Source organism: Lygodium microphyllum, chromosome 22 (assembly GCF_053477565.2).
Source record: "Lygodium microphyllum isolate KBCC chromosome 22, Lygodium_microphyllum_v1.1.10, whole genome shotgun sequence".
In the NCBI taxonomy this organism is placed as follows: domain Eukaryota; kingdom Viridiplantae; phylum Streptophyta; class Polypodiopsida; order Schizaeales; family Lygodiaceae; genus Lygodium; species Lygodium microphyllum.
This window is the reverse complement of record NC_141156.1, coordinates 127,530,945-127,554,433: the sequence shown is the minus strand read 5'-3', so window position 1 is coordinate 127,554,433 and position 23,489 is coordinate 127,530,945. Positions and strand designations below refer to the sequence as shown.

The following is a 23,489-nucleotide window of genomic DNA, read 5'->3' as shown; positions in this document are numbered from 1 at the left end:
CCAGATATTGCATTTGCAATTGGTGTTGTGGCACACTATATGGCTACACCTGGCAAGAAGCATTGGGATGTCGTGAAGGGTATCATGATGTACCTAAAGGGAACTGTAGATATATGCATATGCTATGGCAACCAAGATATATGACTCATGGGACTCTGATTATGCAAGATATGCAGATAGTAGGAAATCCACTTTTGGCTATGTGTTCACCTATGCTGGAGGTGTTCTCTTGGATGTCCAGGGTGCAAAAGTGTATGACTCTTTCCACCACTGAGGCTAAGTATGCTGAGTATGTTGTAGCCACCATTGAGGCTTGCAAGGAGGCCTTATGGTTAGGCCGTTTGCTTCATGACCTTGGTATTAATGATATCCCTACACTGTATTCAGATTCTATGAGTGCTATTCAATTAGCCAAGAATCGGGTCTTCCATGCGAAGACGAAACACATTGAGGTGAGGTATCACTTCATACGTGGGGTCGTTGAGGACAAGTCTGTTGACCTTGTCAAGATTACCAAAATCCTGCAGATCTGCTCAATTCGTGCTATTGTCCTTCTTTAAAAACTTAAAATGAACGAATACTATATGTCAAGTTATGCATAAAATCATATTTCAATGGATTCTTAAATTCCCACAACCCTTTTCCCCTACCATTTATGGTTTTGCATTCGTTGGTAGGTATAAATAGTATTTTTATGTGATTTTTGTATCTAAAAACAATAAATACGCACTTTAACATAAAGAATGGCTAAACCTCATGCCCTAGCCCCACCATACATCCACATACACATTCATAATTTTTTGTACTTTTTTCATCATAAAATCTTTTTTATTATTTTTTCTTGATTTTCCCAATATTTATCTTATTATTTATTAATGATTTTTTTATTTTCAGACATGTAGAGCTCGCATGAACTAAGATACACCATTATACATCACATGACCCCATGTGAAGACCAAAAGAACCATGAAAATGCATAAGACCCTCAATTTTTTCAAAATCTCACAATTTTCATATTGTGGGTTTTCTCGGTTTTCATTTTAATTATGTGAACAATAAGAACCAACTAAGAATTCTAATTTTTCAAGCACTAGAAATCATATTCAAACATTTGAAACCATTTTCCATAATATGTGCAAAAAGGAATCATCATAAAATGACAAAATCAAACACTTACGCGCTTTAACTTAATACGCGAATCCACATGTATTGCAAAGTCGAAAGCCGTTGATGCTCTTCCATGGTTGCTGACACATCCTCAACCTTTGATTTATGCTCCGTAACACTCCAGCATCATCACACACCCAAAATCTATTACTTCATCCCACCCCTCTCTCACATAGATTGAGCCATGGGAACAAGGTACAGAGAGGATAGAGAAATATTGAAATTAGACATTTTCATTCCTTGCATCATATTGTGCATGCATATAGTCAGATTGAAGCCTTCAACACGAGATTGAGGATATGCCTTCCATCTCTAATGATCTTACCCAAATCAAAAAGCCACACTTGATGAATCAAATGAGCGTCAGAAAACTACAAACCCCCCCCCTCCTCCAAGCTAAAAAAATATTTTTTGTTTAAGCCCTTAGCTTAATCATTAACCTTAGAATTCAACTGGTTCAATTTTTGCATGTTCACACTACTCGAAAGTGGTTCGACCTAGACGAAGGGCCAAGCGAGCTCAGAATCGCAAGCGGATTGGACAACTGGCTTCATGGCATCAAAATCTACCAAACTAGCCTCCATCATGGACTTTATGACTCCCAAATTCGATAGCTGCTTCATAATTACAAACCTTGGGGGGATTAAATGGGGGGTCAAACGACCTCCGATGGACGAATGGAGACTTGTGTTGGGTTTCAAGTGTCAAAATGCATCTAGGAGAACTTCAACTACTTGATCTACAATTTCATTTTCCATGAATTTTTGCTCTTTTACGTCTCCCATGGACTTTTTCCACTTTAAATCGGCTTCAAAAATTCGCTCTCACATTTACAAAAAATTTACCGTGCTTCCATTTTTTGAGGGAACATCTTGGTCAAACTCCCTTGTAATTCCATTTTTTAACCTTGAATTTCATTCATGTTTTTTAGTTTATGGAAGTATCTAATAAATCCATAGATGAGTCTATTTCTAATATAGATATGAATGACACTTAGTGAGATGAGAGTAAAGATTGAGAAGCCCACCACTATGCCAAAATATAGTATAGACATCACATGATAGTAAATAGGATACACCTTTGTTTGGTCATCATACTTATTCCATCTCTCATAGTATGTCTTATGCATCACATTGTTGTAATTGGTTGTTTTGATTTTGTGTAATAAGGATGACCCTCTTTCTTTTGAAGGTGCACAAAATTTAGAACATTGGATGATTGCTACAATGTACATGAGTATGATGCTATTATCAAGAATGGCACTTGATTCTTGTGTGACTTCCTCTTGACAAAATGGTCATTGGTACGTATTAGTGGATTCACAAGTTGGGAAATAACCTTGTTTTTTAATGCATGCAAGTAATGTAATATATTAAGTTGAACAAGGAAAATATACGACCTCCAAAAGGGAGTGTTCCTCTATACGGATACTTGCTAAAACCCTAAATACCAGATTTCCTATGTTAACCCTATAGACTTGTTTCTTCTTCCCAGTCAACCAAAAGAGACCTTTGACTTCCTATAGGGATAGCTCATAAGCTTGATTTATGTCATTCTTCCCCATTCTCAATGTACCATGGATTCTCCTATTCTATATTATGGACCACACAAAAGTGCTTGTTTGAGGGTAATAGTGCTAAAGAAGTGCACTTGGAACATAGCTTTCTCGAATTTCCTCCATGCTCTCTGCACTAGAGGGCATTCCTAGAACAAGTGTACCACATCCTCCTCTTTCCTATCATAGAGGGGGCACATCAGGCCAACCCTTTTAAACTTGTCAATCTTCTTCTGCATGGGGAGTTTTAGGAAAATAATCCTCCACATGAGCAAATTGGGTCTAAGTGAGGGGCTTGTGGACTAAACCTTTCTCATTCTTCTAGCCCAAACTTCTAGCAAGTCATGAGGGAACTTGGAGTCCCAATCTGCTTTCAACATCGTCAAAATGGCCTATAACTTCTTATGGAAAGAACTCCTACTTTTAGCCGGCTCAAGGGGACTCCTTGTTGTGTGATCTAGAACCCGAGGGGGCATCCATCATGTATTGCCACTATTATGGGCCAGGTTTATTTCTTTTTGTTGAACACCTCCATTAGCCAGTTAAGCTCCCTATCACACAAATGGTATTCCTCTTGCATCTTGAGCCAAGGTTTCCAGTCCTAGGAGTTCTAGTCCCAAAGGTCCCTCCATTTGTGGATGCCCTTCGCATCAATGGACTTGGTGACAATCCCCTTGGCCTTCAAAGATCAAAAACCATCTACAAAAGCCTCGATCTAGGTCCATAGGGATTGCATTAATCCTGGGTCTCCTCTAAGGTTGCCTTTCCAAATGGCATCTCCTATGGTCTCTTACCAACTAGTGACCAATGCTCTTACTCTATCAGAGCCCTTAGCGAGCATCTTGAAGCCTAAACCAAAGATTTGGTCCACAAAGCATAGATTGGACAGGACAAGTTTACACCTCACTTGCAGCGCAAAGTGTTGGAGAATTCCATGCCAAGGTTGGGACTAGTCGAGTCTTTTGGCCAAACTGAAAGTCATTCGATTGATCTTTGCTTTGAGAGGTTCTAAACCCCACCCACCTTCCTCCTTTGGGGTTGATATTTGGGCCTACCTAACCATGGGGGGTCACTTCTAGTCCCTATAAGACCACACAAAGGACCTAAATAGCTTCTCCACTTTCTTCAAGTTGGACTTGGGGAAAGGGGTCACAACACCTACAAAAAGGGTGAAAGATGAGAAGATCAATTGGACTATGGTCACCCTGCCATCTAGGCCTAGTCCCACCCAACTTTGCAATTTCCCCTTGATCTTCTCCTAGAACTAAGCAAATTTCAATGCCATAGTCACCCCATGCCTTATTGGGAAACATAAGTACTACAAGACCTACCCTAGGTAGATGTACTTGATCCCTAGACCCACAAGCCATTTCGGTAGTTGCTCCAAGATAAGTAAAGGAGTTTTGTCTTTCCTTGGCTTATCTTTGAAGCAAAGGCCATAGAGAAATCTTCATAGACCTTTAAGAGGGCACCTACAGACTCTTGTGTGGTTTGAACCACATTTGTGCTATCATTGGCAAACATTTGAGTAGTGAACTTGATTCAATCAAGCAATTGGATTCCCTTGATGAGTCCTGCCTCAACTTTGGATTAAATCACTCTTAGTAGGGGTTGGGTGGCAACTGCGAAGAGCAAAGGGGCTAATTGCCACTCTTATCTTAACGAGCATAGAAGATTGAAGCTATCATATAGGACTCTATATATAGCCGCTACCTTAGCCACAAAGCGTTCGAGAATAGAGCATGCACCATCCTTCTAAATGTAGCCCCAAAACCCATTACTTTCACCACTCCTTCCAGGAAATCCTAGGTAAGTCGGTTGTATGCCTTTTCAAAATCCATATTAATGACCACGTACTCTTCCTAAGCTTACATGGCATAATCCATGATCATTAGTAGATTAACTATTGGGTCTTGGATCTGACAACCATGCACAAATCCATATTGCCTCTAGTTGATCGGGGACATGAGCACATGCTTGATTTTGCATGTTAATGCTTTCACCATTACCTTATAAGAGGTGCTCAGCATCATGATAACCAACCGGTCCATGGGTGATGAGCACTAGGTGTATTTGGGAATCACCTTGATTAGGCCCTTGTTAACCTCCTTGTCCATGGAACCTGACTTGTGGAAGTTGTTTAGCAACTGGCAAAGATCCCCTCCTACCATTGACCAAAACCTCTGGTAGCCGAGAGTTTGTTAGGGCCTAAGGATTTGTTGCACTTTTTAGAAGGGGTGATCAAGAAGGATTTGTTACTCTAGGGCCCATTTTCTTACCAATCAAGGCCAATATCTTCTGCATCTTCTCCTCTAACCTCATTAGTTCTAATTAGGAGGCACCCCACAATCCTTGAAAGATAGGTATCAAAAGCATGTGCTATCTCCTCGTTGTCTATACAAGGGACTCCTCTCTCATTGCAAATAGACAACATTGTGTCTTGCTTCTGCTTAGCTTTCAATGCATCAAAAAATAATTTATGGGGGCCCTCCCCTTCTATTGCCCACCTTACTTTCAATTGGACCTTACATGCCTCCACCTTTGCTTGCTCCTCACGGACCAAGAAGTCCTTGATGGCCTTTAGGGTGCTCATCAAGGGGCTTTGAGGTCTACTTTCAAATTTTCTCAACTGCATTGTAGTAGGGTGTTTCATTGATGAATGAGATATTCCATTTTGGGGGGGGGGGGGGGGGGGGGGCATTCTTGGGTTGAACACATCATACAATGTTAAAGCAATAAAATACAGGAATATGATCAGAGTCCATCACCTCCACCAGGGGCCAAGGGATACTTGGGGTTGAGCCACCATGCATTGCCATTGAAATGTAGTTGTCGTTGAAGTGAGCCACTTGCCAAGTAGGACATACATGCCTATTATGCTACATGAAGAGGGGGGAGGGCATTCTATCCAAGAGGGTGAAGTCTTTCAGTCCATGCATGGCCATCAGCAGGTCTCAGGAAGCTCTATCCTCTTTGATCATTCTATCTCCCCCATGTGAGTAGTTTTTTGGTCCTAGAGTCATTTTCTAGTCCCCCATTAGGAGGATGGGAGTATCATCAATCTTCAATTGTAACCATTTCCACAAGGCAACCCTATCTACCAAAGTGTTGGGGGCACAGATGGAACCTACTATTAGCTTCTCCCCTTCCCAAAAAATTTGGACCTCTATTGTAGTGCCCTTGTTATTAAACCACACCATTGAGGGTTTTAGCCCCTTCTTTGTGAGCAAGGCCAACCACCTTTTCCTTTAAATCTTGCTTCCACAAAGATATCATAGCTCAAGGGTGATCGATACCTTATTTTGATTTTTGCAGTGCTATTAGGTCTAGTTTGCATCTCTTGATCACCTGGAAGCATAGCCTTTTCCTTTTCTCTCCACAGAGCATGTTGGCATCCCATGATAGCACCTTAAGCTTGCTCATAACTCTAGTCATCTTTCAACATAATATAGTCTTCCTCATGATCTACCGGCAAAGCATATATATTCCTCTCCACAAGACACTTGCATGCCATGTGCTTGAGGTTAGGCTTCTTCTTCTTCCCCTTCTTGGGCTTTTGCTTGAAGCCATCATTCATCATCAAATTTCCCTTTTTAGCACCCTCTTTGGGTAGTGATGGAGCTAGTGCTATTCAACCTTTTCTTTGGTGTTGGGTTTACATGTAGGTTCTTCGTCCCATCCCTATTGTCTCCTTTCTCCTTGTGAGAGCCCTTGTCTCTATTAGAGGCGAAGGAGCTTGCTATATGCAACTAGAGATCCTTGGTTGGCTTGTTCTAGTTTTTCTTGGTCTTTGGTTGATTGGGGTGCCAAGTGTTCAATGGGCACTATGGATTAGTGCCCTTGGAGGAGGCTTTGCCTTCATTTCTCTTGGGACATGCATGGGCAAAATGCCATGGCTCTTTGCAGATGTAATAATGCATCGAGGAATGCCAAGAATTTAACTTCCATGCAAATCTTGATTCCATTGGCATTGTAGAGTTCTAGGAAGTCCGATAGCTCCCTTCATCTGTCCCATAGAAGACATGCTCGTTTTTGTGATCTAATCTCCTCAGAAAGGCATGGTGGGATGTATAGCACGCATCCTAAAGCTTTTTCCATAGTGCCCACCTTGCTATCCAACTAGTCCGGTAGTGAAGGGAAGTGAACCCACACAAGGCACTCGTGCTTATGAACCTCGTCAAGATCAAACCTTGTTGACCAGGAGATCATGTATACCAAGTTGCCTACAAAACCCATATATTTCCCTAGCATAAGGTCCTGATCATCAATACTACCTAGCAACAAACCCTTACCCATGAAGAAATATTGAATGGGCTCCACCTTTGCGTGATAGGTGTTCATGAACCATCGTAGGAACTCTCCTTCTATTGGGAGATTCCCCAAGAAATAGAAGAACACCTCCGCCATGATATACTAGGCATATCAAGCTTTGATCTTGGTATGGCTAATGTCTTGTGGCTATTTCTTGCAACTTTCTTCCTCTTCATTATAAAATATTTAGGCTCTCCCTCAACTATTTCTCAATCTCAACCAAAGCCATCTCCAAACCATGTTTAGCACATGACATGCATGTAGTGGATGGAGTTGCCATGTGTCATTCATTCTCAACTTTCCATAAAGATTCTTTAGCACTTGCTCTAATGATCTAGGTGGAACGCAACCTTGATGGTAGTATTGAGTATTGTAAGGCTAGAGTTGTGATGACAAAAGATTGTGCTTAATAAAAGGGCAATGACTTTGAGGAGATATTTGCTCCCACTTGTTATATAATGAAAATTCATAGCGTTTGTGCATTCATTGTAAATTCTGGTTAGAACATACATCAATTGGACATTAAAATTGCATTTTTGAATGGTGATCTACATGAGAAAGGATATATATCATAGTCTCATGGTTTTATACAAAAAAGCATGAAAACAAAGTGTGCAGAGTCAAGAACACAATGTATGGTCTAAAACAAGCATCTCAAGCTTGGCGTGAGAAAAGACATGCAAACTTGAGTGCACATGATTCTCAGAATCATCCAAATACGAGGCCTAATATTCAATCTCAAAGTGTACCACATTAGATTTAAAAAAATATTAATTTATGTTGAGAAGATTTGGATAAATATACAAGATTACATTTACAAAAAGGCATTTTTTAACTGTAATTCAAAAAGACCCATAAGTTTCTTAGGAAAAATGGTTACTCTATTGTCTTATAATATACAAAAGAACTTTTTAATACCCTTTGAGCCCACATGATATAGATAGATTCTAATAGGTATAACCCCCAGGCATTCACTTTGCAATCTCATAGGTGAGCAGGTTTATGCACAGCCTAGGCATGAAGCATTGGTAGGCAATAAAGTGTCTCTTTTGCTATTTGAGTAATACTTGGAACCTTGTGAAGGGTGAGTGGAAGGTGAAAGCATGAGTAGAAGCAAGAGAGTAAGAGCTATGGAGGTCCAAGCAAGAAGAGAGAGATTGGTGTGTGGGAACTCTAGTAGTCAAAATGTGTGACCTACCTTTCCTTATTCTATTTTTCATTAAAAGAATAAATAATGAAGTGATAGTGATGGGTGCTCGCCACCTATAGTGTATAGATGTGTGGGTCTATATACAAGTAAATGTAGGCGACTAGGCACATAAGGCCTTTAACCCCCAACAATCCCATGTCCCATGTCCTTCATCTCAAAGCTCTTATTGAGGTGAGTCTTTAAAGCATCTAGCTTAACAGGAGTACTCCCAATTATAACCATATCATTAGCATGAAGCACCCATATAATAATGCTACCATCACAAGCCTTATTCACATATAGACACGGATCCATATCATTATGAGAATACCCTCACAAATGCATGAAAATACTAAAATTATGGTACCACTCTCTAGGTGCCTACTTAAGGCTATAAAGACTCTTCTTCAATTTGCACACTAGGTGTTCCCTGCCTTTCTCCATAAAGCCCTTGGACTATTGCATATAAAATGTAAGAAAGTTGTCTTAACATCCATTTGATAAAGGTCCAAATCCAACCGATTGCAATGAAGGCCAAGACCAAGCATAGATTAGTCATCTTGACCACAAAATAGAAGATCTCATCAAAATCAACCCCCTTTTCTTACTTAAAGCCCTTAGTAACCAATCTAACCTTATATGTTGGCTTAGGGTACCTAAGGGTACTCTTCAACTTATATACCCACTTGCATGGCAATGCACACTTTCCATCAAGCAAGGAAACTAAGTCCCATGTACAATTCTTTTGCATCCTCGATAACATTGCACCACGCTATGCCAAAAGAAAAGCATACTACATTGGAATTTCCATAAGCCATAGATCCATTAATGAGATGCACAACAATAGTAACTATCTTAGTTCAAAAGTATTGTGAGGTAATAAGCTTGCCTGACTATGCACTCTATGGACTCTTTTCTAAATAGTTTTATTTATGCACTCTACAATACCATTCTAGGGTGGGATGCATGGGGCAGTTAACTAACACTTAATATCCCTCTAATCACATAGCTGCTCAAAAGCCTTAGAGATATATTCACCCCCATTGTCAGATTGTAGGCATTTTAGGCACCGCCAAACTAGTCTCAAACCTTATGTGAAAAATCATCTATGAAAAAATATGTCACACTACCCAAGGATTGACAAGGCTTGGAGCCACAAACATTTGAATGTACAATAGCCAAATTCTCACCCACACATGTAGAACCAAACTTCTCATGTGAATTACAAGTTTGCTTGCCATAAAGACAATGATCTCATGAATCAAAACAAGAGTAATCCAAGGACTGGAGATATTGTAAATGGGTCAATATTTTCATTCCTTTCAAAGATAGGTGCCCAAGGCAACAATGTCATAAAGATACATGTGAAAGATCAATCACAGCCAATACATCGTCAACAAACCCAAAAAACAAGCAAAGGATAGAGGCTACCAACCTTGACACCTCTAGCAAAAATAAGATTGCCACATGTGATCTTCCATGAAGAATCACCAAATGATACATGATATTTATCATCATCCAACTATCTAGTTGAAATAAGACTTTTTGTCAAAGCCAAGATATGACATACATCATGAAGCACAAATCGAGTACTAGTACCAAACTACAACTGAAAATCACCTATGCCAATGATATCCAATGTAGTGTCATCTCCTAGTCTAACTGAACTCTTAGCAGTATAGTAGCTATGAAACCAATGGTGATATAGGGTAACATGAAAGGAAACCCTGAATCAAAAAGCCAACATTGACAGTAAGTGGACAGTGTATCAATCAACTGAGTGGTATCAGGAGATAAAGCTGCAAGAATGTAATCATCAACACTATACTCTAATGCATTTATCTCCTCAATCTTTACATTGGGCTTAGGTACAACCTCAATGGACTTTGCATATTCTTTTACTTTCCCCTTGCCTTTCTCATTGCACCTATCATTGCACATTTTATGGCATTATGGCATAATGTGACCTTGTTATCCGCAAGAATGACATGTCAAAGAGGACTTACAACTGCATGACTTACTACAAGATTGCCATGAGACTAAGACTTGTCCCTATTAGGTTGTGAGTCTTGACCACAGTTGTTTTTTTTTTAAATTTACCATTTTTGCTTCTAATAGTTAATGCCTAAGAAGTGTGGGCTTCATCAATATTCTTCCTATTTATTTATTCTATCAATAGAGCACTCTCTACATCACTCCATTTAAAACCACCCTTAGTGGGGTTAGCACGCATAGCAATACAAAAAGTATCTCACAATTTAGGTAGCATGACAACCAAGAACAACGATTTTATGTTATCCTCAAACTTGATGTCCTACAAAACAAGCTATCTGAAAATAGAGTAAAACTCATTCAAATGAGTAGACATAAGCATACCCTCCTTCATGCAAAGGTACACAAACTTGTTCAACCAATACAATTGAGATGTATGAGGCTACTTGTTATAAAGATCACAAATCTTTTTTCATAATGCATAAGTACCACCCTCAATCAATGACATTGAAGTACACATGTTTAGATAATGACAAAATAATAGTGGACTTGCATAGCTCATTAGGCTCTTTCTAATCCTTTGCATCATAAAGCTCTAGCTTTATGCCCTCTAACTTCAATGGCTTAACTTGCTTCTTCTACAACAAAACTTGCCATATTTGCATCTTACACATTGGAAGCTATTGCAATCAAACTTTTCAATGTTGAAAATAGCAATGCCAATTGATGCATGAGAAGTACCTACCATAATGACTACAAAGGATTGCAAATGATGAGAGTATGTGCTACTATAATTATAGCAAAACAACCCCAAACTGATCCAAAAGGGTGGACAAAAAGACAACAACAAATGAGGGTATAGTTGTCCACAATCTGCAATCAAAAGAGTGTCAAAGCAAAGTGTTTGTTCTTCACAAGAATGCTAAAAAAATAGGAATTACAACACTCCTATAATAAAAGTAGCAATGTGTGTCAATCCAACTTTGGGCAAATAGACAAAATAGTAAGCTCCCATTGCCAGGGATATCCAAATAGCAATTGGAAGATAAAAAATGCAACTAGCAATGAATAGGCATACACCATCAGTACCAAAGACTATCACAGACTCTAAGTGTCAGTAGTAGACAATACATCCCATAAGCATATACATCACTAACAAATTGTTGATAGAGGTAAGTGCCAATGTCCAAAGCATATGGAATCAAATTAGTCCACAAGTCGAAGTATTTGCATCAAGTAGAATACATGAGATTATAGACATAAATCAAGATAGTCCCACTATCTCAAAGAACCAAGCTTTGCAAGAAAAAATACAAGTGTCTCCCATCTCTCAATACGTAATGCTCATAACATTCGAGTTTCTAATGACATGAATCAATATATCCAAGAGCATATACGTGCAATAATCCTTCAAACCCGTAAATGGGAAACCATCAAAGGAAATAGCCACTGCAAGTATATATCCAATAGAGCTTAAAACCAAAGCTTTGAGCTCAACATGAGTATATCCAGGCATAATAATTAATGCCAAGAATCAATACATCCATGCAGTATACTAAAAGTGCATGTAGGCATGCAATACATAAGCTTTCAACCTATAAGCTTGCTATCTACAAGGTATAGTAGCAAAGAACCTTCCAAATATTGAGCTAAACAAGCTCTAATTGATCTAAAAGCATTTTCCAAGCATCAATGCATCATTTGAGCATAATAACAAACTTGCCCCATAAGCATCATATAGCATTAAACCAATCAAATACTTGCCCTAACAATACAATAGCCCTATCCTAAACAATAATGAACAATAGGTCTATCCTCAACGCAATGAACAGCAAGTCTGTTTGCAACACAATGAACAATAGGCATGCCTTGCAACACAATTATCACTAAATCTGTAATAACAATAGGTTTGTCCTACAACATAGTGAACAATAGGTCTATCTTGTACAGAGTAAACAACAAGTTTGTCTTACACAAACTAAATAGGAAGTTTGAAGAGCATATCTATTCTATGCAGAGTGAACAACAAGAGTTGGAAGAAGTGAAAAATGTCAAGGATAGGAGCAGTAAATTAGGTGCAAATCACACTAATGGTTGTTGGTTGTATACTGTTGCTATTGAGCTCAATATTCACTTAACAAAGCTTAAAAGTTTTAAAGAAAGGCCCTAATCAATGCTAGAAAGGGTGGAAGTGATTAGGGAAGCAATGGGACTAATGCATACCTCAATGAGTGGTTGCCATGGAAGTTGCGAATGAGGCTTTCTTCTAGGGTTGAAGTGAATGTTGGTGAAACTCGTCGAATGCCCACTCTAATACTAGTTGAAAGGTGAGCAGAAGGTGGAAGCATGAGTGGAAGCAAGAAGAGAGCAAGAGCTATGGAGGTTCGAGTAAGAAGAGAGAGACCAGTGTGTGAGAACTCCAATAGTCACAATGTGTGACTTGCCTTCCCTTATTCTATTTGTCACCAAAAGAATAAATAATAAAGTGATAGTGACGGGCACCCGCTACTTGTAGTGTATAAGTGTATGAGTCTGTATACAAGTAAATGTAGGTGACCAGGCAGCATAGATGGCCTTTAACCTCCAATACCTTAGACTATTTTATCTCAAGGGGGATCATTTTCACCAAATTCATAATCTTTTTGGGATTTTGTTTGTGTTAGTTTTTAATTTATGCTTGGCAACTCATGCATCATATTTGAGCAAGAAGCAACCCATTATGGCTACTTCTAATTGTGAAGAAGACTACATTATAAATTTCATAGCTACAATTGAGTCTATTTGGTTAGACATCTTTTGGTTGGTTTGGGTGTTAGATAGTCATCTAGTACCACCTCTTCACTAACAACTATTGTCCATTGACTATTGCATAGAACCTAGCATTCCATGCTTGCACTAAGCACATTAAGGTGCATTATCATTATGCTAGGGAGAGACTATAGGAGAGATTAGCTTGCCTATGTACCAACATAAGACAATCATATAGAGCTTTTTGGAAAGGCATTGCCTCATGAAAGTTCAAAGCTTTGGGCTTACTTTGCTTTGTGGATTGATCATAGTCCATAGGCTTGACACTTTCCTATAGATGAGTGTCAACTCTTGTTCACTGATGATTCTTAGGGGATTTGTTACCATATTTTTGTGGTGGTGTGTGTGAACACACTTAGGACTGTTGAGACACATTTTCCCTCATTAGGAGGTTTTTTGCTCTCAACTTTGTATACATACCCATTCTCTCCAAGGCCATCCGACCAATTGCCATCTTACCATATTTGTACCTAACTATCCTCAACTATGCCCTTGAACCCCCGCTCTACCCCCATTGTTCCTCTATCTAGATTCTCACCTACCATCACCTATTCTTCACTACCAATGCCCACTCCTCTCTAGCCCTGATTCCTTTGGCCTACCCCTTTTTATTGTGCCCATTTCCACCTTTCACTATTTTCATTACTCTCTATCCTTGGACCCCCACCCAACCCCTCTACTCCCTCGCTCAACCATTATCTATCTTATTAATACCCTCAGTTACCTTCTATTGTCGTCAACTACCCCCCTTCTACCTTCATCTACCCCCCCTACCCACCCGCATTACTCCTTGCTCAACCACCCTCCCACCATAATTTATATCTCCCTTAAGCTCACTTACTTTATTAATACCTTCACCTACCCCATCAGTTATCCTCATCTTTCCTTTACCCTAAAGTGGATCCTTCTCTACCCCCACACTCTATCCTTGCCTACCCCTATCTACCCTTCTCTACCAACTTTCACCCCTTATAATGCTTCTTTTGGAGACCTCCCCAAAATATGTGCTCAAAGATTTTGGTGATCAAAGTTGTCTTAATATCCAACATGATCAAATTAGCCTTTAAGATGACTTTTTGATAATAAAATTCTTCAATAAATACGATTTATAGCCACTTTGGCAAATGATTTTTTTTTCTTGAAAAATAGAAAAAATTTGACATTTTGGGCCTCACTTATAGCAAGAAATGTGAATTTTGGTACAAAAATATGTTAAAGCCCTCAACCTACTTATCCCCACCCACATCCACCTACAATCCACTATCCTCATCTATCCTCCTCTACCCCCTTGTTACCTTTCATATCCCTCTCTATATTGTTGCCACCTTTTCTTACCCATGTATGCCCTCTAACCACTTACCCTACCTACCCATCCCTCTTTATTGTTGCCCACCTTTCACCATGTACAACTACTCTCCTCTACTAAGCTTTGTCCTCATGCATACCCCCTTCTACCCTCGAGTACTCTTCTCTAAACTCTGTACTCTTTTTAGTCCCACTTACCCCAACCTATCCCTCTTCATCCTCACTTGCACCAATCATCGTATTATATCCCACTACCCTCATTTATTTCACCCTACACACACCCACCCTTCTACATCTTATCTATCCCTCATCTACCCCCCTGTTGCACTAGCCTTATCCTTTGTCCTATTGCCCACCTTTCATTACACATACTTATCTCTTCAATCCATCTCCACCCTTGTTTGCCCCATCTACCCTTTTATGCCCCCTTCTAACCCCACTTACACCAACCTATCCCCCCTCCATTTATGTGCACCATAAACCACCACTTCCAACTCTACCTTCCACTATCAACCCTCCATCCTCTCACTACTATTTGGTCACCTTCGCTGCCAATAATACCATTGACACGAAATAAAATCTCCTCTTTCTTACCTTCCATTGACTACTGCTTGCAAGTAAAGTAAGCAAGTGGCCACACATCTAATGCTTGCTAGTATACCTTAGTGCTTCTCAAAATTGTGTTTCTTTCGTTATTTGCATTTATAACATGGATAAAGCAAGCATTATGGATGTCAATCTTGTATCTTGTTCTTGCTTCTAAAAGATGATGGACGCATGCACATCAAATGCAACTAGGAAATAAAACGAATAAGCATGGCCATGTGCATATAATATGTACAAGGATATATATATATATATATATATATATATATATATATATATATATATAGAGAGAGAGAGAGAGAGAGAGAGAGAGAGAGAGAGAGAGAGAGAGAGAGAGAGAGAGAGAGAGAGAGAGAGAGAGAGAGAGAGAGAGAGAGAGAGAGAGATGTTTTTCAAACTATGGGGACTAGTTTTGCAAGTTGTTTGGCCCTAACTTTGAGGCTTAACCCAAATACAACCAAGCAATTGAGCAAGAATAGTCTCATTGCAACCTTGGGAGTTGTTCCCCTAAAAAGGGTTTCCTAGAAATTGTTTATCGGGGTTTTTATAAAAAAACTCAACATTAAATGATTTTCTAATTAAAAACCCATGCTTCACCCCATAACATGCCCCATCTCAGTTGGCCATATTGGTCGTTATAGAGGCATGATTTTCTAGTTGAAGAATGGATGTGTTGATAAGGCATATAGAAGGGAGACGGGAGCATCATGATTTTTGCAATTAAAAAATTTATCTTGAAAAAAATCAGCTAATGCGACCCTGAATAGAATTCGAAAAGTTAGAATACAGCTAAAAACTAGTTTCCGAGCAACACCCGCATAGGAACAGCTCCCTACATTTCTCTACTTGCCTCATGGTGCTCTCAAGTTCACGTGTGCGCCAGCCATACGGTGCGTTGGGCCAAAAGTGGGGAGCAAGTTGGCTACTGCAAATGGGAGTCTACAAGGGGAGAAAAACAGCTTTACACTTGAGAAACGGGGGGCAAGGTCGGCTTCACACTAGGGATTAGGAATCTAAAAGAAAGTGAACCACACCATAGGTTGCTTTTCCTGTTCATCCAAACCCTAGCCAGCCCTCTATCGCCCTTTGCCCCCTCACCCCCCAAAAAAATCTCTCCCCCTCTATCTCCTTCTCTCTCTCTCTCTCTCTCTCTCTCTCACATTCGATCGTTTCAAGCCCTAGCGTCCCCTTCTCAGCCGCTGGTGCGCCTCCCCCCCCCTCCTCCGTCCCTCCTCCTTCCCCTCCTTTCATCGGAAGAGGCACCACCTGCGCTTCCGCCATGGCCGAGAACGGGGAAACCGACCACAACATCGAGATGTGGAAGATCAAGAAGCTCATCAAGGCCCTCGAATCCGCCCGCGGCAACGGCACCAGCATGATCTCCCTCATCATGCCCCCCCGCGATCAGGTCGCTCGCGTCGCGAAGATGCTCGGTGACGAGTTCGGCACCGCCTCCAACATCAAGAACCGCGTCAACCGCCAGTCCGTCCTTGGCGCTATCACTTCCGCGCAGCAGCGCCTCAAGCTTTACAACAAGGTGCCGCCGAACGGCCTCGTCCTCTACACCGGGACCATCGTCACGGATGATGGCAAGGAGAAGAAGGTAACCATTGATTTCGAGCCGTTCAAGCCGATTAACGCTTCGCTGTACCTCTGTGACAACAAGTTCCACACGGAGGCCTTGAATGAGCTGCTCGAGTCCGATGACAAGTTCGGATTCATTGTCATGGATGGAAACGGTGCCTTGTTTGGCACGCTGAGTGGCAACACCCGTGAGGTTCTCCACAAGTTCACTGTGGATCTTCCAAAGAAGCACGGTAGAGGAGGTCAGTCTGCCCTGCGTTTTGCAAGACTTCGGATGGAGAAGAGGCACAACTATGTAAGGAAAACTGCTGAATTGGCCACACAGTTTTTTATTAATCCAGCCACTAGTCAGCCTAACATTGCTGGACTAATCTTGGCCGGATCGGCAGATTTCAAGACTGAGTTGAGCCAGTCTGATATGTTTGATCCTCGGCTTCAGGCCAAGGTTCTGAAAGTTGTGGATGTTTCATATGGAGGGGAGAATGGATTCAATCAAGCCATTGAGCTCTCTGCTGAAATTCTTGCCAATGTAAAGTTTATTCAGGAGAAACGGCTTATTGGCAAGTATTTTGAGGAGATCAGTCAGGACACTGGGAAGTATGTGTTTGGGATTGAGGACACTCTTAAAGCTCTAGAAGTGGGAGCTGTTGAGACGCTTATTGTATGGGAGAACCTTGATGTCAACCGATACACCCTTAAGAATGCTGTAACTGGAGAGATTCTGGTAAAACATCTAACAAAAGAGCAAGAATCAGACCAATCTCACTTCAGGGACCCTGCCTCCGGTGCAGAGCTTGAGGTACAGGAAAAGGTCTCTGTGCTGGAATGGTTCGCTAATGAATACAAGAGGTTTGGCTGCACTCTAGAGTTTGTAACCAATAGGTCACAGGAAGGCTCTCAATTCTGCCGAGGGTTTGGAGGAATTGGTGGAATTCTTCGCTACCAGCTTGATATGAGGACCTTTGATGAGCTTTCTGACAATGAAGGGGTGTATGAAGATTCAGATTGACAATACAGCTCATCTGCACAGCCTCGCTGGAAAGTAGGCCATGCAGAGGACACCAGATATGACTGCACCGTAATTTTCGATCTGCAGGCTACTTAAGCAGGCATTTTCCAGGGGGTTTGGTAAGTACTTGACCCTTTCTGTCATAATTTCAATTTCATGTGGCACAGATATGTTTGATGTGTGAAGAAAGTAATGCTTTCAATGGTATATGCCTTCAAATACTTGTAGAAAACCCGTAGATACTTTGTTAGTGTTTGTTCTTTTTGTAAAGACTGTGATGCAAATGACAAAAATCTCTTGTAGGCATGCATCAAGTACACTTTAACAGAAAACTACTTGATGCACTCTATTAGATCTCTGATTGAAAACTTCCATTCTTAGTTGCTCTGAACGACATATCATGCATAGTGGGCCTTGTTGAAAGTTGTAACAATCCAGTGTCGAGTACTAATACTTTCGTACCCAATGTTTATTTCAGGAGGCAAAGGGTCTTTAATGAATGTTACAGTGGCCTGTTGAAGTTCCCGTGGCCTTGTCAAGTTTCTTTCAAGTTGTCAACTTCTGCTTAAAAAATTTAGTAAATCTTGTACTTGCAAGCACTTATATCACTGAGAACAGCTTTTGTGAATGTATTATGATCTGAAAGCCATGCAACAAGTAAGAACTGGTCTTTGTTCTTGTGAAAGAAAACTATGTGCTATGGAATAATCAATACTTGTTTGCAGACTTAACTGGACATAATGGTAATTTTAGGAGGAAATGATTTACTTATTTCAGCTTGTAGATGATTCAGTGGTGTCAAGCTCTCGGACTATCTTATATTTTGGATATTACACACTGATGTCAGGTTACCCTTCTTTTTGGATTTGAATTGGTACTCAGTGCATACACAAGAAGCATGCTTCAATATCTCAGTCTTGACTAATGCAAGAATGGTACTTACATCCATAGGGTTGTAAATGTTTGTTTTTTGAATTGGAAGTGATACTTTGCGTTGTGCAGGATTATATTGGTATACACGAGTGGTCTGTTGATGTATATGTTCTTAGAGCTTAAATTTTACCCATGCAGTTTTATACCACCTAATATAATACAGCTTTAGGTACGTGGCCTGTACCATTGGTATACACGAGTGGTCTGTTGATGTATATGTTCTTAGAGCTTAAATTTTACCCATGCAGTTTTATACCACCTAATATAATACAGCTTTAGGTATGTGGCCTGTACCAAATGCTGTCTTTGCTCTGTTAAAGTTACGTTTCTGGCTGTTACATTATTGATGTCTCTTCAAAACAATTTAACTCTGCAGCCCCACTGCTTTTCAGCAGCGCAGACTTATGGCGGATGTATTCCACTCTGGTTGCGCAAGTCCTGCTTGCAAGGTGGTTTGGTAGAAAGTGCACATGACCCACCCTATTAATTGGTACAAAGTGTAGGTTAGAGAGCAGCTGAGCCATACTGGACCCTTGCATCTTTCTTTACTTTGTTTTTGGGGCTTTCAAGTTTTTGGTAGTGTGTTAAAAGCCTAGTTTTGTTGGAGAGAAGCTGAGCCATGTGGCATGAACGATTATGAAGCAACTGGATCTTCTAGTTGGACCCTTGTGTGATGTGACTCAGTATCTTGTTATGAGTGCCTCAAATTTAATTGATAGATCTGAAATTTGTGCGAAGAGCAACCACTAAATGTTAGTTTGGAAGTATCTTAAGATGCAAAAAGATAGTTTAATATATTATAGAAAATTTAGTGGTTTCAAAAGTAGGGAACACTAGGCAAAAGTCCACAGCGCAATTGGCTGTAACAAATTCTTCTGAGCATGCGCTACAAATTGAGAAACCATTTTTTTGTGCGTATTATATCTTCCTGTTTAACATAAACATCCAGCTTATCACCCTAGAATCATGCATGCCAAGCAGGATAGTGTCTTTTGCAGTTTGATGTTGGCCAAAAGTCCCGAACAAAGTATCTTTTTGATTGATTCCTCTTGGGCGCAGTTTAGGCGAACCCGGTGGCAAATAGTCACAGCCTTGACTGACTTGCAACTGGTTCTCCTTATTAGATGTTGCATTTACAAGAACAGTCAACTAAGTGATAGTTGACTCTTTAGAATTAGGTTTCCTTTTGTGAGATTGTATGGGTAGTTGCATCCAAGAGTTCTTCATTTTCATCCACTTCCATCATATGTACATTGTTCTTCAAGTGATGGTGGATATCTTCTATAGTGTGCTTGCAGATGATCTCTTGGGCAAGCTCCCTTGCAGATGGTTGCATGGGAGGCCATGTGGCTCCATTGATGGATGTGGAGTACATGTAGAAGTGTGAGATTAATGAACTCCTAACCCTTTGGTACGAATTGCCTCTATTTCTCCATTATTTTGGAAATATCTTGGAAAGCACGCAAGATCGTAGTTAAGAGCACTCCACACTAGGCATTTGGTGAAGGCCCTTGAAAAAACATTGCACCAAACTCTTGTAGAAAAATCATTGCACCTACTCACATTGCATTTCAATTAATTTGCCATTTTGCTATAGCAAGTATTAGCACCAATGACATATGATGGGCATACTTTTAGGATTGTTATGGGTATAATGCTGGCAATTCCACTGCTTACAAGTGGTGAAATGGTCGAAATGGAAAAGTGGTATCCAAACCTTTGCTATTGGGTCAATGTGGGGTTGATCTAGGATAATTGAATTCCCTTAGGGAGGGGATTTCCTTTTTGAGGAGTCAATAGTTGGAGTTAACAAGGATAGCAAAAAGTTATACATTTAATGATAGTCCCCAAGAAATGGAGAATACTGTTGAAAGATGGTCCAAAATAGTAAGTATAAGATTGGATCAACTAAGTTTGTAGGTGAAATAGGAATAGACAAGCTAAGGATGATCACCAAATCCAATCTTTGGAATCCATTCTATATGAAAGGCCTTTGCCCACCATTAATAGGAATAATCATTTAGTCACAAGAGACTCTAATTGCTCATTTGGTGTGGATCTACTACAGAACTAGTCCACAAGCCATCTTAGCCATTGTATGGTTGTATCTACTATATATAGACACACACAATTTGTTTATGGCATACTACAAATTTTGCCAACCATTCATTAGGGCAAAAAGCAAAAATAAGGGTTCCCATAATCCATAGCGCTCTGCCCATTGTTTTCTTATTCCATATAGCTCTTATTTGTGCTTTACTTGCTTCCCTAGCTGTTTTTGTTACACAGATGATCCATCCTCATCTACAAATAAGTTACTCAATTTGGAATCTCCAACTTTGGTTTGATGGATTAGGATTTAGGGAACTATTTGAGATTTGGGGTCTTTCAATTTCCATTAGTTCTTTCAGAGTTTTCCTTTGAATAACAATTAAAATAGGGTGTAATGTCGTGTTGCATCTATCAGAGAATACAAAACATTGAAATTTTCGTCCTTTTGGAAAAATAATTTTCAACCTGAAGTATCGAACATGACGGAACTCAAAAGACCAAGACAAAGCTTAAGGACTTAAAACAATGAGAGAAGGAAGTATATCAGCCTTTGACAACAAGGATATGTATATCTTGTAGATCCCAAATTGGCAATCAAATTGAGATTTGAAAACTCAATAATGTGTTTCTCTTAATTATGTAGGGAAAAAATGGTAATTTAGGATATTGTGAATACTAGAAGTCTTCAACATACAATAATGTGGATATTATGAAGAAATGTTTGGATAGAGAATAATAACTTGAAGTGTATGACAAGAGCGTAATGAAAATAGTCAAACCCTTGGAGAAGAAAACTTAGAATGAAGAGTGATTGAATGAATCAAATTATGTTGGTACGATATAGTGGGCCTCAAACATCTCTCTCTTGGGTGATTGGATGAGGTGACATTGATAACAACTATGAGAGTGTGTTTTATGTTGAATGGAACTTGAAATGGAGCAAATAATCTTTGATGATGGAAACCACAACTTATTTTGCAGATCTTGTTCAAATTAGGTTTTAAGGACAAAGAACAATGTTAACCCCAAGCCAAGAAGGTAGAATAATGCCTAAGCCAAGAAGCAAAAGAATGAATGAAAAAGTAGGAAGATGGAAAAGGAACAAAGATACGCAGGCAGCCTCTAAAGCTAAGCTGGGGCCAAAAGCATAATTTTAAATGAAAGGCGCCTCAAAAACTCTAAAAACTCTTGTAAAAGAGTGCCAGGCTCCCTCCTGTGCCACTTGTAAAAGAATACACAGGTATAGGCTTAGGGCATGAAGTAAAAAGAGAGAAATAGAAAAAGGGACCTTGCCACAATGGGTGGTTGTGTAAAAAGGGATGGGCGCCCATGGGGTTTTAGGGTTTGTATATATAAAGTTCAAAAAATAAATGGAAGCTCATTCTTTGGTGTGTGGCTAACAAGAGCTTTTCTCTTCTTCTCTTCTCCTCTTCTTGCTTATGTGTGCTCTTGAGAGGGAGTGTGAGTGTGAGGGAGTGAGTGGGGGATCAAGAGGGAGAAGCTCTTCACCATCTCCTCTTCTCTTCTTCTATTTTCTTCTCTTGCGCGTGCGGCTATGGTGGATGGAGCTTGGAGATGGAGGAGGCTTGAGGATGCTTGAGCTAGCATCTAGGATCGTGGAGCTACTGGTGTGTGTGGAAGAGAAGGCAACTCATATCGGCATCAAGGTAAGCTCACTACACTCGTAGGATCGACGACGCGTCAGCTATGTGAGAGGTAGCCATTAGAGCTCGCTTGGAATGCTTGAAACAATAAGTGGTCCGTGGGTCTTGGCGGTTGAGCGAAAGCTTCCACATTTTGGTTTCATTGCCGGGACCAACGAATTCAAGCTTGAGCGCTTGTGTGCCTCATATTGAGCATTGAAGTAAGGGATTCATCCCCGAAATGGAGCTTGAGATAGATAGAAAGGTTGGGTGTTTTGATCTTCGAAACAAATATTTTGGGTGGGTTAGTTTGTTTGATGATTGAAAAATAGGGAGAAATCATTTCAGTTTGTTGCTTTTGATATCATGTAAAAAATGGCAAAAAGCTTGCTTGGGATGCTTAATGTTGGCAAGTAAGTGATTGGGAGCATCAAAGCCTTACTCGGGAGAGGGTTTAAGAGCCAAGAGGCCAAGGGAGATCTCATTTGCAACCATTGCACAAAGAGAGAGAGAGAGAGAGAGAGAGAGAGAGAGAGAGAGAGAGAGAGAGAGAGAGAGCTCTCGCAAAGATTCGATTTGATCTCGTCATCGGAGAGCCTACCGCTCACCCCAAGTATACCAATCACTTCCCTTGGTGCCTTAGTTGGGATCTGGAAGTTTGTGCTTGGAGTGATTGCCTGAATTGCAAGATTTGATCGAAATCGTCATCGCGCCGCGTTCGGCCCATGCGAGTGGCCGTTGTTAGGTCGAGTCCTAGACTCAACCCCCTCGGACCTTGCCATTCGGTCTGCTCGACCCGAAAACCCTAATTGGCTCTCGGTCCATAGTCCACTCAGTACGTCCAAGTGATGGCACTCGGCCCTTGACCAACTCGATACTCTGCCTGAAGTCCACTCAGCCCCATTTACCAATTCGGCCCTCAGCCCAAGACTTGACTCGGCCCTCGGCCCAATACTTGACTCGGCCTAACACTTGACTCGCTCGTCCGAGTCACGCCACTCGGACCTCGGCCCGCGAAAAGCTTTTTGTACTCGAACCAGTGCGATTCGGCCCATTCGAGTCACCCACTCGGACCCTGCAATTCGGATTAGTTGGGTCGAGTGTATTTACCTCAATTTCTCAGAAATTTGACTTGACCCAGTTGGAGCTTAGCAGCGCAAACTGTTGCAAGCCCTCTTGACTCTCAGAACTTGATTCTGGCGCGGAATAGACAAAATTGTAAGGCGTAGCTACTTAGCAGTTTGACTGGGCTATCGCGATACCTAGAAACCTAAAGACCTAGAGGCAACCCCCTGAGCCATAAAACCCTGATTGGATCCAAAAACAGGCAAGGCA

At 40.6% G+C, this 23,489-nt stretch overlaps 1 protein-coding gene across 1 annotated transcript; it reads left to right on the top strand.

The window, feature by feature from the left end:
* Positions 1–16,032: 16,032 nt before the first annotated feature.
* LOC148017598 (eukaryotic peptide chain release factor subunit 1-3) lies at positions 16,033–18,216 on the top strand. The gene is made up of 2 exons (XM_087662506.1): positions 16,033–17,645; positions 18,005–18,216. The coding sequence occupies exon 1, from the start codon at positions 16,213–16,215 to the stop codon at positions 17,524–17,526; it is 1,314 nt and encodes a 437-aa protein (XP_087518632.1). The 5' UTR covers positions 16,033–16,212; the 3' UTR covers positions 17,527–17,645; positions 18,005–18,216.
* The last annotated feature ends 5,273 nt before the right edge of the window (positions 18,217–23,489 follow it).

What these genes read in the sequence shown, in the direction of transcription:
- LOC148017598 (XM_087662506.1), top strand. Translation starts at nt 16,213, where the DNA reads ATGGCCGAGAACGGGGAAACCGACCACAACATCGAGATGTGGAAGATC.